Source organism: Juglans microcarpa x Juglans regia, chromosome 4S (genome assembly GCF_004785595.1).
Source record: "Juglans microcarpa x Juglans regia isolate MS1-56 chromosome 4S, Jm3101_v1.0, whole genome shotgun sequence".
Lineage (NCBI taxonomy): Eukaryota > Viridiplantae > Streptophyta > Magnoliopsida > Fagales > Juglandaceae > Juglans > Juglans microcarpa x Juglans regia.
In genome coordinates, this window is record NC_054601.1 from 21,344,820 (window position 1) to 21,360,696 (window position 15,877).

Sequence of the window (15,877 nt, forward strand, 5' to 3'; positions counted from 1 at the left end):
ATCTTTAAGATTAAACTTTTATTTTATAAATTATAATAACATTATCTTATATATAATTATATTAATAACATATGATCAAACAAATTACAAATGTTCATATTTAAGATTAATATTTTATGTTATAATTTATAAATTATAATATGAAATTATTTCATATATGATATATAATTATATATTATATATAAAAATTTAATATATGATTATATGTTATATATAAAACTTATATATATAAATATTTTGTATAATATATAAGATTAATTTTTATATATATATTTTTTTCAACCAGTTCGGGTCCGAAAACTACAGAACTGAAACCGAACCGGTTCCGACTAGTTTTCATAATATAGGAACCGGTTTCGGACCGGACCGATTCAAAACCAGACCAACCGGTCCGGTCCGATTTTTCGGTTTAAATTTACACCCCTACACAAAAGTTCACCCTCCAAAATAATATATTCTCTAAAGAAAGTTCCTCTTTTTCTTTTGTCTTATTAAGCACTCATTATCTTTTTTTAATATAAAATATACGTTAGTGGCCATTGGTAAAAAACAAACTTAGAAATTAATATTTTAATCATAAAAAAATCTCATTCATAATAGACGTGACTTAATATGATACGTTAGAAATCTCATCTAATGTATCATATAAAATCATCACTTTAAAGATTTATTTTTGTAACATCTATATATTTATAGTTGTAACACTTCTTAACAAATATATTAATCCTTGACAAGATCTATATATAAAGTGAAATTAATTATATTTCTGCTATCATTCATATATGCAATTCTGCAAACCTGTTAATACCAGGTCCAAAATAATTACAAATCTTTATTTTAAAATGTATATAAGAATATTTCACTTCAAAGAATTAATAAAAAATCATATAATTTTTGTAAAAAATCTAAATTAGACAAACGTCCCTTGGATGTTACTCTATTACTAGTACAAGAAAATATAATTTCAGAAAATGACATGACCGAGTACTCAAATCCCATCTACGTTCTTAGGATTATATATCCCAGAAAACAGATCGGATCAGATCGATCAGGAATATTGGCTTCCCAGATTTCGCCCAAGGCAGGTCGATTGCCCCTACATATTTTCATTGTTCTACGGTGGATCAACTTATTGGGAGGATCTACCTTATGATCCCATGTATGTGCACATCAGTTCAAACTTCAAATACAAAGGATTATGACACTAATTAATTAATTAATTAATTAGGGTATCATGGAATAACTGTAAATTAGGAAAGCTGGCTGAAGCCCGACAGTATATTCTTATATATACACGACATAACATATTAACCAAAAACTACGTATAGCAATATATATACATTAAGCCAGTATTAATATTTATTATGCTAGAAGAGTACTGTGCTCATACAACAAACACCCCAGCATATGCATGCACGTACGCATGCATCTCTTATTAAGGACGTCGTGCTTTAGCCTGTAATTAAGCATATGCATGACTAGTAGTGCTGGTCATGCTGATCATAAGAAATACTACGGTGCCCAGGAAGCTTGTCCTTGATCTTTTCACCCTTCTTCTCTGCATGATGATAATGATGATAATTCATGATGATAACGTTGCAGCCGCCTTCCCCATCGTACTCAGGCTGTATTAGATTAAATTAATTAGCAGAAAAACATAGCTATGTCGTAAAACAAAAGGTGAAAACCATATATAAGGTTTTAGAAGATAGGAAAGAAAAGTATGTTTATCATGTAGTACTGAGAGGAGTACTTACGTAACTTAAGCTTCCAGAGTGATGAAGCTTGCCAGAATGGTCATGATGGTGCTGCTGCTGCACACCGTGGAGAGTAGTGCCTTTGTGGCGGATTGGGTTGCCATACTCATCCATAGGAATCACGTTGCCGTATTCGTCTGTGTGGATAAAGTTGCCGTATTCGTCTGTGCGGATAACGTTGCCAAATTCGTCTGTGCGGACAACGTTGTCATGATCGTCTTTGCGGATAACTTTGCCGCCTGTGCGGGTAACGGAGCCGTATTCATCTGTGCAGTTAACGTGGCCGTATTCGTCTTTGCGGATAATTTTTCCGTATTCGTCTGTGCGGATAACGTGGCCGTAGTCGTCTTTGCGGATAACTTTGCCGCCAGTGCGGATAACGGTGCCGCCTTCCTCTGTGCGGTTAACGTTGTCGTATTCGTCTGTGCGAATAACTTTGCCGTATTCATCTGTGGGGACAACGTTGCCATACGCGATATGTTGGGCTGCTCCGTATTTGTTTTGGTAATGTGCCATTTTCAAGGTTAACAAGCGGAAACAAAATCACAAGCAAAGGCTGAGAATTTTAACGAAATAGTGTATGAAGGTAAGCTAGCTAGCTGCGAATGTTCTTTGCAATGATATAGGATGGATTAAGAGTGAGTACTTTGGATTACTCTGGACTAACTTATATATATCGGTACTGGTAGACCTGATATTTATGTATATGAACATGCATGACGACAGAATTGCTAAACGTGCCGCGTTACAAATTGCTAAACGTGCCACGAAACTTCTACTCGAACACGTCTAGAAGTTTCGTCAACTCAAACCGAACACGTCTACTGATAATTATGCAACCTAAGACGTTTATTATCGTTTACTCATCGTCGGCGACGAAACTTCATCTCAAACCGACGTGCTCGGACACTTTTCAGCTTCTATCACTTCCACGTGGCCATGAGTAATAACATGACACGTTTAGCAATTTATAACGCAGCACGTGTAACAATTTTGTCCTTATTACTCATGCAATACAAAATTATTTACTCTCGTTTGTGGTAATTAAAGATGCAACTTAATATGCTTATAAAAATTATGTAATATTTCTAACAGATATTTTTTTTTCTTCGAGCAATACATAAAGTACTAGAAGACTATATCCCAAAATATCAAAACATATTTCATAACATAATAGATATTTAGGTTACATAATAAGTATGAAAGGTTGCAACCATGAAATTACTAGAGAGAGAGTTCTCTACGTACATATAAAACTAAAGTAACTATTAGGCTAATCCATTGAGTAACTCACGCATCTTAATCAAAGACACCATAATACTATCAATAAAATAGAGTATTGAAGTGATGAGCTCCACATCGTGTCGTTGTTGTCAATTGTACACAAACAAACATATATATATTCATATCATCATTACGTACTCTGTGAAGCTAATGGTGGTAAAGCTAATGGTGGTGGAAGTTGATCGTGGGTGGCGGCATAGAGGGTGGTTGAAGTACAAAAAGCCCAAAATGGAAATGGAGATGGATGAGTTTCACCGGTGGCGGATTGGGGCTGAGGATGGGTGGGTTAGGTAGCTGGGGGGTCGCCAGTAATGTGGTGAAGAGGTGGTGGCCAATGGCGGCGTGACGGTGGCATGACGGCGGCGCGCAAGTTTAAAGGGTATTGTGGTTTGAAGCCGTGCATGGGGGCTCACGGCGGCGCGAGATAGGTTGAAAACTGAGGGGTGAAGTCGCCGGCCGGTGGGGAGACAGTTGGGAGGGGCGGTGACGGTAATGGGTGGCGCTCGACGGCGCTGTGGAGGACGACGCATGGACGGGGAGAGAGAAAGGGAAGTCGTGGGTGGGAGAAGAGAGAGAGAGGAGAAAAAGAAATGAAGAGAAAAAGAAAAAAAGAAGAAAAGAAAAGAGGAAAAAGAAAAAAAGAAAAAAAAAGTGAGGGAAAGAAATAAGGTCCAATCCTCACATCTTAGATCACAAAAATGATCCAATGAAAAAGATTTCAAAACATCAAGTTAAATAAAATAATTTAAGCGTAGTGATTAAATGAAAATAAAATAATTAAATCCAACAATAAACTAATTTAAAATAAAGATCAATTTAAATGCATAACAATAATTAATATTAAGAAAAACATATCAAAATAATTTTCACAACTTAAAAATCATAAAAAATAAACCAACGAAAAATTCGATAAACTTAAAACAAGAGAACCAATATTTAAATTAAAAAAAATACCATTCAATTAAAAATACACTAAAATACGGGGTGTTACATCCTCCATCCTTTAAATAAAATTTCGTCCTCAAAATTGGCATGGTCAAACATTAAAGCTAGGACATGAATAATATTCGACTAAGAGAGACTTAAGAAACATACCGCCAGGGTCAATCAAACTAATACGAATATTGCTCCCTCATGTCGGCTTCTCTCTCCCAAGAGAAATCTTGAGCCAACGGATCGCCCCATGATACTTTCACCAAAGATATCATCTTGGACATTAACCTTTGCTCTTCCAATCCACAATCTGCGTCGGGGCAACTTCATAAGTAAGGTTAGGCTGAAGTTGAATGCGTTCTGGATCGACAAAACGTGGGTCTTGCTGTCCAAAATACTTCTTCAATGACGACACATAGAACACATCATGAACTTCCCCAAAATAGTCCTGCAATGCAACTCTATAAGCAACAAGCCTAACCTTATCTACAATCTGAAAAGGGCCAACATACCTCGGACTAAACTTTTCCTTTTTACCAAAGCGCTTAACGCCTTTCATAGGAGAGACTTTGAGATAAACCAATCACCTACCTCAAAGGATAAGTCTCTTTTCCTCGTATCTACATAACTCTTCTGATGACTTTGTGCTTCCGTCATTTTAGTTCTTATAACCCAAACTTGATCTTTCATTTCTTGAATTATCTCAGCCTAATTAATTTATTCTCGCCAACTTCATCCCAACACATAGTTGATTTACACTTCCTTCCATATAAAGCTTCATACGGGGCCATCTGAATGGAGGCATGAAAACTATTATTATAAGCAAACTCTATTAGCGGCAGATGATTTTTCCAACTCCCTTGGAATTCCATGACACAAGCCCGCATATCCTCAAGAGTCTGAATAGTGTGCTCTGATTGACCGTCAGTTTGAGGGTGATATGCAGTACTAAACTTCAATTTAGTGCCTAAAGCTGCCTGCAAACTCTTCCAAAAAGGGGACATGAAGCGCCGGTCCCGATCTGACACAATACTTTTGGGTACTCCATGTAAACGTACTATCTTTTTGACATACAACCGAGTCAACTTGCCGAAAGAGTCGGTATTGTTGATAGGCAAGAAATGGGAAATCTTGGTCAACCGATCAACAATCACCTAAACTGAGTTCTTTCCACTAGGGGTCCTCGGCAAACCCATAACAAAATTCATAGAAATGTCATCCCACTTCCACTCAGGAATAGAGAGGTTGAAATTCTCCAGCAGGTCTTTGATGCTCGGCCTTAACTTGATGGCACGTATCACATTTCTCAATAAACATGGCAATATCCATCTTCATCCCTTCCCACCGAAATTTCTCTTTAAATCTCAATACATCTTTGTGCTTCCAGGATGAATTGAATAAGGAGCTGCATGAGCTTCTCCCAAAATTCACTCTTTAAATTCCGAATCTCGGGGATTCACTCTACGATCCCGAAATCGAAGAATACCATCTTTATCCAAACTATAATGCAAGGGTCCTCTAGACTTCCTAACTCTCTTCCTGATGGCTAACAACTTTGGATCCCTTCTTTGGAGAGTCTTCAATTCTTCAAAATCGACTACTCGGACATCCAAAACCGAAGATAACAATTCTTCTTGCTTCGAACTCTCAAGAAAAAGTCTTCTCATCCCACAAAGGAGAGAGTCCAAACCTGATGACTCTGCCACGTCCACGTCCACGTCCACCAGTTGAGACTTCCTACTCAAAACATTAGCGACTAGATTCACCTTTCCTAGATGATACTTGATCTCACATTGGTAGTCACTAATCAACTCTAACCATCGCCTCTGTCTCATATTGAGATTCTTTTGAGAAAACAGATGCTTCAAGCTCTCATGGTCAGTGTAAACTTCACAGACTTCTCCATACAAATAATGTTGCCAAATCTTAAGTGCAAAAACTATAGCCACCAATTCCAAAACATGTGTGGGATAATTCCTCTCATGAATTTTCAACTGACGAGATACATAAGCAACAACTAGTCCCTCTTGCATAAGAACGCATCCTAACCCAAACTTGGATGCATCGTTAAAAATCACAAACAACTTGTGTGTCTCCGGGAGTGCCAAAACAGGTGCTGTTGTCAATCTCCTCTTCAACTCTTGAAAACTTCTCTCGCATCTGTCTGACTATACAAACTTAGTATTCTTCCTAGTCAAAGTAGTGAGAGGTCTGGATAGTCGAGAAAATCCTTCCACAAATCTTCGATAATACCCGGCAAGACTCAAGAAACTCCTTATCTCACGCACTGTTGAAGGGCGAGGCCATGACAAAACAACTTCCACCTTGCTAGGATCTACGACCACTCCCTCTTGGGAAATCACGTGTCCAAGAAACTTAACTTCTTCCAACCAAAATTTACATTTTCTTAGCTTTGCATACAACTGATGCTCTCTTAACTTCCCAAGCGCCAGACTAAGGTGACAAGTATGCTCTTCCAAATCTCGAGAATAAATCAAAATGTCATCAAGGAACACCACCACAAATGAATCCAAATAACGTTGAAACACCTGATTCATCAAATCCATAAAGGCGGCAGGGGCATTAGCTAACCCAAACGACATCACTTTAAACTCATAATGCCCATACCTTGTCCTGAAAGTTGTCTTGAGCACATCCTTATCTCTTATCCTCAACTGGTAGTACACCGATCTCAAGTCAATCTTCGAGAAGACAGCTGCTCCTTGAAGTTGGTCAAACAAATCATCGATCTGAGGAAGAGGGTACTTATTCTTGATAGTCACCTTGTTAAGTTCTCGATTGTCTATACACATTCTGAGAGTACCATCCTTCTTCTTGACAAATAAAACAGGCGCTCCCCCAGGCCAAGTACTAGGCTGAATAAATCCCTTATCAACCAGTTCTTGCAATTGAGTTTTCAACTCTTTTAACTCAGCCGGTGCTATATGGTAGGGAGCCTTATGCACAAGAGCCGCTCCAGATTCCAAATCGATAACAAATTCCATCTCGCGAATTGGGCGCAACCTGGGCAACTCATCCACGAACACGTCAGGGAATTCTTCCACAACTGGAATATCCACTAAAGACTTCTTCTCAGATGGCGTAGACACCACTTGAACTAAAAAGGCATCTGCTCCACAAGCTATATCTCTCTTCGCTTGAATTGCAGCTATGACTGTTGGTCTCGCTTTCAACTTGCTTCCCACAAATTCCAAATAGTCTCATTCTGAAAGTTGAAAACCAATTACCCGACTTCTACAATTAATGTTTGCAGAATATCGATGCAACCAATCCATTCCCAGAATTATGTCAAATCCAAGCAACTTGAATGCAATTAAATCTGCCTCAAGTATCCTCCCACCAAAATCCAAAGGATAACCTAAAGCAACTTTAGAGCACCACACGATCTCACTATTTGGAAGAGTCACTACCAAAGATTGTGATAAAGGCTTTGTGATTAGATTGCACATCTGTGCAAAAGTGGAGGACACAAAAGATTAAGACACCCCAGAGTCAAATAAGGTACATGCATAAAAATCATGCAGACAAACTCTACATGAGGCAAACACATACACCGGTGAAATTCAAAAAAATCAACCCACGCCAAACATTAAATCCAAAGGTTAAACTAAATGCATACTAGTAATCACCCCGGCATCGTGAGTCTCTGGAGCCTCGTAATCAACATCTCCGGGAGTCACATCATAGACCCGAGCTTGCACCAGCGGCCTCTGGTTGTTCCTCCCACCACGTCGACCTCCTTGAGCTTGGTTAGGACACTCATGAGCAAAGTGCCCCAGCTAGCCACATCTGAAACACTGGATCCCCATTTGACTGCAGTCACCCTCGTGGGCTCTATTACACCTATTACATACTAGAGCTCTGCCTCCTGCACGAACATTAGAGGCTGCCTGCGATCGGGCCCTAGTCCTTTGGACAAACTTGTGTGGTAACCCAGAACTACTCCTCTCACTAACAAAACTCCACCTGTTACGACCCGGAAGGGAGCCTACCGCAAAACTATTTTCACATTCCGCAATAGTGACCATATCCACCAACCTCTTAAAGTTTGAAATCTGGTGACAACTACTTGTCTGTGTATCTTATGTCGCAAACTCTCCTGAAAACGCTCGGCTCGCAACTCCTCAGTGGCAATGAGGTGGGTAGCAAACCGCTTGAGCTCCATAAATTTTCTGGCATACTACTCAACAGTCATATCTCCTTGGACTAAGTTATTGAATTCTCGTGCCTTCTGCCGTCTCACAAAAACAGGGAAGAAACGGTCGTCAAACTCTTTCTTGAAACGCTGCCAAGACACAGCTGCAAAAGATCCCAACTCCATCTCTAGGAGTTGCCGCTTAGTCTGCCACCAATTTGCCGCTTCGCCTTGTAGCAGATAACTCCCATACAACACCATCTGGGCCTTCGTGCAACCACAGACTTCAAATGTCCTTTCAAGGTCTTCAATCCACCTTCTAGACCGAAATGATTCCTCTTCACCAGTAAAGGCAAGGGTCCTATGTGCTAGGAAGCACTCGTAGGTGCACTCGGCTTGAACCGCTCTATTCGGATCTCCTTGTGGCGGCCGAAAATTCTGTTGGAGGAACTCCGTCATCCGATTTAATGTCTTTGCCATGGCATAATTCCCATCGCCTCTCGGTAATTCATTTTCGGGCTCATTGGTTGGCCTTCTTGGGCTTACCATCTTCCTATCATAGAGTAACCTTTAACCCTACTTAAAACTCTGGACAAAATCAAACACAACCAAAAGCAACACCAAAAATAAAATAAGGTAAAATAAAATAATACAACATAAATTAAAATAGAAATAAACCCATAATATATATCATACTTTAAAATAAATAATTTCAATTTACAACTTTAAAAAATTTCTGATACCTCAGCTAAGGGACATGTGGTTTTACCCAGAGCCGAACTACTCTAATACCCTGTGATGCCCCGACTTCCATGTACAGAAACACAAGAATTGTGATGTCAGGATGATGACAACACGGTCACGCATCCCAACGATAGTGCCAAGTGTGTGTACATGCAACAGTGTACAATGGACAACACAGCGGATAGTTCAAGTAAGTTGACGAAGTATTAGAATTGTTTGATATAAATTTTACATAAGTAAAACGTTTAAAAAAGAGTTATAAAGTTATCCCGAAAAATATAATACAAGTTCAAATACATAAACGAGTGATCTCATCACTCCTCAGGCTCACCCTAAGCATCATTTGCATCAAAATCTGCATTACCATAAATCGGTACTGCAGATAAGTAATAATCCAAACAATCCTCGAGAATACAAATGCATTATTGCAACCAACAATTATGCATGCATATGATGAAATATGCATTAGACCCAAAACAATATTTTTTCCGAAAATGAATATTTCCCAACGCACGCCAAAATCCCATTTTTGGCCCAAAATATTTCCATAAAACATTTTCTCGCAATTTTCCCAGAACATGGCCCAATACAAATAATCCATTTTAACCGTATGCACCATGATCCCCTCTAGGGATCATCCGGATGGGCCACGGAGTAGGCACGAGAGCGTTACCATCCCGTCTGATCCCGTTGTCGCCCAACAACAACCTAGGAGACGTCACTCAGTATATTCCGTTCCCGACTGACCAGAGGAGCTCCACTGAGATAATGCCCTATCTCGGCTTGGGATCATTATACGCACGTACCCAAAAATCATTTCTCACATGAAAACCTAGTTTTCAAATATACACATGAACATGTATGCAATTATGTGAAAACTCAGTTTTTATTTACAACATGAACATGCGTGCAAATATGCAATGTACATGATACGACACGATATCCAACAACCAACAAATCACAACATAATCCAGTCATACAAACAACTCCGTCCTCCAATCCATCAGACCCCCTTACTCCTCGGACTCAGTCCGGTACAACCAACCAAATCACAGTAAAAATGGGTTAGTGCAAAAATACATTTAAATCTCAAAAGTTCTTTGAAAAAATACTTATAGTGCTATAATATAATTTTTGAAGAATCACAGTGGTTCTAGAAGTGGCAATATAACAATGTAACAGTGAGAAAATGCACAGGGTCGTGGGTCTCAAAATGCTAGATTTTGAACGGAGACAAACGAAGACTTGAGATTACAAGAGAAGGGTTTAGGGATGTTGGTGAAACTAATAGTGGTGGTGGTTGGCTGTGGGTGGCAGCGTAGAGGGTGGTTGAAGTCCAAAAAGTCCAAAACGAAAATGGAGATGGATGGGTTTCACCGGTGGCGGATCGTGGCTGAGGATGGATGGGTTAGGTAGTTGGGGGCTTGCCGGTGATGTGGTGAAGAGGTGGTGGCCAATGGCGACGCGACAGCGGCGCGCGAGTTCAAAGGGTGTTGCGACTTGAAGCCGTGCGTGGGGGCTCACAGCGGTGCGAGATAGGCTGAAAACTGAGGGGTGACGTCGCCGGCAGGTGGGGAGACAGTTGGGAGGGGTGGTGACGGTAATGGGTGGCGCACGGCGGTGCTGTGGAGGACGACGCATGGAATGGGAGAGAGAGAGAGGGAAGTCGTGTGTGGGAGAAGAGAGAGAGAGGAGAAAAAGAAATGAAGAGAAAAAGAAAAGAAAAAGAGGAAAAGGAAAAAAAAAGTGAGGGAAAGAAATAAGGTCCAATCTTCACATCTTGGGTCACAAAAATGATCCAACGAAAAAGATTTCAAAATAGCAAGTTAAATAAAATAATTTAAACGTAGTGATTAAATAAAAATAAAATAATTAAATCCAACAATAAACTAATTTAAAATAAAGAGCAATTTAAATGCATAACAATAATTAATTTTAAGAAAGCATATCAAAATAATTTTCACAAATTAAAAATCATAAAAAATAAACCAACGAAAAATCCGATAAACTAAAAATAAGAGAATCAATATTTAAATTAATAAATATAACCTTTCAATTAAAAATATACTAAAATACTAGGTGTTACATACCCACAGTATTATTTTGATTCACAAGCTAGAAGCACAACACGTACATACCAATAAATTACATTAAATACGTAAACAAATATAAATCTAGACGTTCATTTCCAGCGGGATGAGTAAACTCACGATGTGTGACAGTTTGGTGTTCTAACATGGTTCAGGATTCATATGCCATGCATAATACCACGGCTTTTGTGGTATTATGCAGACGAAAAATCTGAAGATTTTTTCTGCAGCTTGCTGTTGCCCATGAGTAGTACTCTTGAATGCCAAGCTAGCTAGGCAGCTTTGAGCCTTCAGTGAGAAGAAAGTTAATTTGAGTGTGTACTGCACTTGGGTTTTCAGTGCAGGAAAGATGGTCTTTTTATAGTATAGGAGGTGTACCCTTTTGTTATAATGATCCAAAGGAAGGAGAATTTGGAGTATTCAAGACTGCTGGAACAATATATGTATGGTTGAGATCAAATGGTATATATATTACTGCTCTACACACTTTTTGGCCTTGTCCTGCTTAATTGTGGTGTATATAATGGATATACATGTTAAGCTACTGCAAGATCAATTGAACAACTCCAGCTCATCATCACAGAGATTAGAAGATAATGTTCTGTTATCAGATAATTCAAAGTCTCAACGACCTCAATCCACATCCTTATCTTAACTGCTTGTGTATTTTTAAATATTTAAATTCAAACTTGTATTTCTGATTTCTACAAATCTTCATAGATTTTATATCGTAACAACAATTGTAACAAACTCTTCTATATTAATATACGCATGGACAGCTCCAGATTAAGCTACCAATTCTCATTTCTTGAATTGTCTTACATGGTATCAGTTTTCTCTAGGCTAATCGCCATTTTTCGATCCTACTATGGACCTCCCTTCGCACTCTGCTACTACTAACTCCTCTGGTAATTCTTCTACTCTAATATCCTCTACCTTTGCTGCTCCAAATTTTTCTCACTTGCTTTCAATCAAACTTGACAATACCAACTACCTTCACTGGATATCCCACTTTCTTCCTATCCTTAGAAGTAATGATCTTCTTGGGATAGTGGATGGGTTTGAACCTTGTCCTCCTAAATATTGCTTGGATGATCGTGGTATTCCCACCACTACTCTTAATCCAGCATATGTTCTTTGGACGAAGAAAGACCAGTATTTATTGAGCTAGTTTATCACCACTTTATCTGGTGATCTTCTTTCTGTTGTTTATGGCTTGGACTCTTCACGATAAGTATGGACTTATTTATCCTCAAGGTTTGCTTCTCAATCTCGATCTCAGATTGCTCATTTGAAGCGCCAGTTGCAAACACTCCAACAGGTCTCTAAATCCTGCTCTGAGTATCTGAATCAGGCTAAAATCTGGTCTGATTAGCTTGCTGCTGTTGGTAAATCTGTTGATGAGGATGATTTAATATCCTATATTACAAGTGGCTTAAATCCTAGCTTTCATCCTTTTGTCACATCTTATACTTTGGCTACTCGTGCCACTCCCATTTGCTTTGATGAGTATCCTATATACGCATGGACAGCTCCAGATTAAGCTGCCAATTCTCATTTCTTGAATTGTCTTACAATACTTTGTTTTACTTGGGCCTTGAAAAAAAGAAAAACAGGAATATTATTGCCAGTGCAAATGCTGACAAACGAGTTAAGATATGGGATGTAGCTGCTGGAAAATGTAATATTACCATGGAGCATCATACAGACAAGGTCAGAATTTCTTTTTTGACAAGTAAACAGACACAGTCAGAATTATATGGTAATCATGTATAGTTTCTATCCACTACATAATCAGATTATAAGTTAGAACATGTTTGCCCATAATTAGAATCTGCTAGTGTGACTACATGCACAGAACATTTGCCCATAGTGGTGATTGGTGTGATATTTGCATGGCTCCAATGTGAAAGTGTTATCATAAACATGAATGCATGAGTTTTTGGAAACGCATCAAATGCCGTTAGTACTACCTGATCTAAATGATCCAGCAGATGAGTCTAATTCTTTTCCTCCTAATGCTTGCAGGTTCAAGCTGTTGCATGGAATCATCATGCACCACAAGTTATTCTTAGTGGTGAAAGAAATAAGATATGAATAAAGGGTTCTGGCCTCAATGCCAAACCAGTACGTGTATTGGTTTATTTATAGCTCAGGTTGTTACAATTACAATGATAAGAATACATTTGAAATAGACAGTAGATATCAGGTACAAGATATGCTGAAGAAAAAGTTAAAGGTAAATCAGGTTGTTGGAGCCGATAAGGTTGTTGCAGATGTTGAACCGTTGGCGATAATTCTGTTGTGTCGAGTTTTGAGGAAATTGACTGAGTCTCTTGCTTAACATCCCCTTACAAGCTCGAAGGGGGTAGACACACTTGCAGCTTGTGCCGAAGCTCACAAAATCGACTTGTGCTTAATCCTTTTGTAAAAGTATCAAGAATCTGGTCTTGGGAACAAATGAACTTGAGTGTAATATCTTTATTAAGAACTTTCTCACAGATAAAATGGTAGTCCACTTCAATATGCTTGGTTCTAGCAAGAAAGACAGGATTAGAAACTAAGGCTAATGCACCAATGTTGTCACACCAAATTGTGGGAGGGATAGAGAGCGGTATACAGTGTTCTTTGAGAAGCATTCTAACCCAATAGAGTTTGGTTGTGGTGATTGCTAAAGCTCGATATTCTGCCTCAGTGCTGGAGCGAGCTACAACATTTTGTTTCTTAGCAGTCCAAGATACTAAACATGAACCAAGAAATACACCATAGCCTGTAGTTGAACGGCGATCATCAGGATTACCGGCCCAATCTGAGTCGCAATAGGCTTGAAGAGTAAGAGATCCTTTTTGATACCATAAGTCGTTGTCAATTGTTCCTTTGAGGTAGCGGAGAACCTGCTTTGCAGTAGACCAGTGAGTGGGTCTTGGACAATGCATATGTTGGCATAATTGGTTAACTGAGAAAGCAATATCTGGACGAGTTAAAGTGCATTATTGTAGAGCAACAACAGTTTGGCAATACTCAGTAATTTGAGCTGCCGATAGAGGTTCACCATCATGAGTTGAAAGCTTAAGTCCCGAAGAACATGGTGAGGGATAAGGTTTGGCACCAATCATCTTAGTGCGATGGAGAAGATCACCAATGTACTTTGACTGCCAGAGGTGTAAACCCGTAGAGTCTCAATGAGCTTGAATGCCAAGAAAATAATTTAATGAACCAAGATCCTTCATTTTGAATTCCATTGGCAACTTGACAATAAGAGAGGCAATAAGAGATGGATGCGTGCCTGTCACAAGAATATCATCCACATAGATGAGAAAGAACACGTGAATATTTCCTTGATGATAAATAAATAATGAAGAGTCCACCGGTGAGGAAATAAATCCAGGTTGAAGTAGAGATTGAGATAGGCACATGAACCAAGCCTGTGGGGATTGTTTGAGTCCATATAAGGACTTCTCAAGTTTGCAAACATAGATAGGAAAATCCGGATGAACAAAGCCTTGAGGTTGCTTCATATAGACTTCCTATTGTAAAACACCATGCAAGAAAGCATTAGAAACATCCAATTGTCTTATTTTCCAATCAAAGTGAACAGCAAGAGCAAGGATAACTCGAATTGTGGAAGGTTTAATAACTGGACTGAATGTTTCAGTGAAATTTATGCCACATTCTTGTTCAAAACCTTTAGCCACTAATCGGGCTTTAAGTCGATCAACCTGACCATTGGATTTTTGTTTAACCTTGTAGACCCATTTGTTATCAATAACATTATGATTCAATGGTCGAGGGTAGAGTGTCCATGTACTGTTTGCAATCAGAGCATCATATTCCTCTTGCATAGCCGAGCACCATTCAGAATGAAATGAGGCTTGTTTGTAAGAACGAGGTTCAATTGGCATTATTATACTGGTGAAAGCCTTAAGAGGGTGTTTTGTGGAGTAGAAAGTCTGATACTTAGGGAAGGTGAGAGGCTTGAGATGGCCTGTTTGAGATCGAGTGGTCATAGGATGGAAACTTTGAAAGGTGAGAGGAAGTATAGGTGCGGTTAAAAAGTAAGGTGGAGATGGAGAAATATCTGGACTTGAATTGGATGTGGGAGGAAAGACATCATATGAAGATGATAAAGGGGTTCGGTCAGGAGAATTATGAGGGTAGATAAATCTGTATGAGTGCTAAGAGATGGATTAGATCCAATATTAGAAGGAGATAAATCAGAGTTAAAATTTGAAGGAAATAAAATAGGAAATGAATTACCATGAGAGGTAGCCACTGTGGAAGGTAGTGAGGACTTCAAGCCATCCTTAGTAGGAAACGTAAGTTCATAAAAAATCACATGACGAGAGATAAAATTTTTATGAGAAACTAGATCTAGACACCTATAGTCATGTTGATTGGCACTATAACCCAGAAATATAGACTTCTTAGTACGAAACATGAGTTTGTGGAATGCATATGGCCTTAAAAGTGGATAACAAGCACATCCGAAGGTACGAAGAGATGTATAATCGGGAAGTTTGCCAAACAATTTAAAGAAAGGTGTGTCATTGTTAAGAACCAATGTAGGCAAACGATTAATAAGGTATATAGCTGTTAAGAAAGCATCAACCTAGTATGTGGGAGGTAAATGAGATTGAGCAAGTAAGGATAATCCAATTTCAGAAATATGTCTATGTTTTCTCTCAGCAGTACCATTTTGCTGAGGAGTGTGGGGACATGTGATGTGATGATGAATGCCATTGGTTGCAAGGAATGATTGAAATGGTGTAGACATGTATTCCCCACCTCCATCAATTTGGAAGTTCTTAATTTTGCAAGATAATTGATTTTCAATAAAAAAACTTTAAATTTGAGAAAACATACATAAACATCAGATTTATTGTGTAGATGATAAACCCATGTAAACTGAGAAA

The 15,877-nt window shown here is 38.8% G+C and overlaps 1 protein-coding gene across 1 annotated transcript in view; it reads right to left on the minus strand.

The window, feature by feature from the left end:
- Positions 1-1,254: 1,254 nt before the first annotated feature.
- The window catches only part of LOC121262318 (mesocentin-like), a 227,672-nt gene continuing 213,049 nt past the window's right edge, over positions 1,255-15,877 (minus strand). Inside the window, exons 12-13 of the mRNA XM_041164738.1 lie at positions 1,758-1,805; positions 1,255-1,625 (exon numbers count right to left, since the gene is read on the minus strand). Of these exons, the coding sequence (XP_041020672.1) occupies positions 1,479-1,625; positions 1,758-1,805 (195 nt within the window). The 3' untranslated portion in view covers positions 1,255-1,478. The remainder of the gene's footprint in view (positions 1,626-1,757; positions 1,806-15,877) is intronic.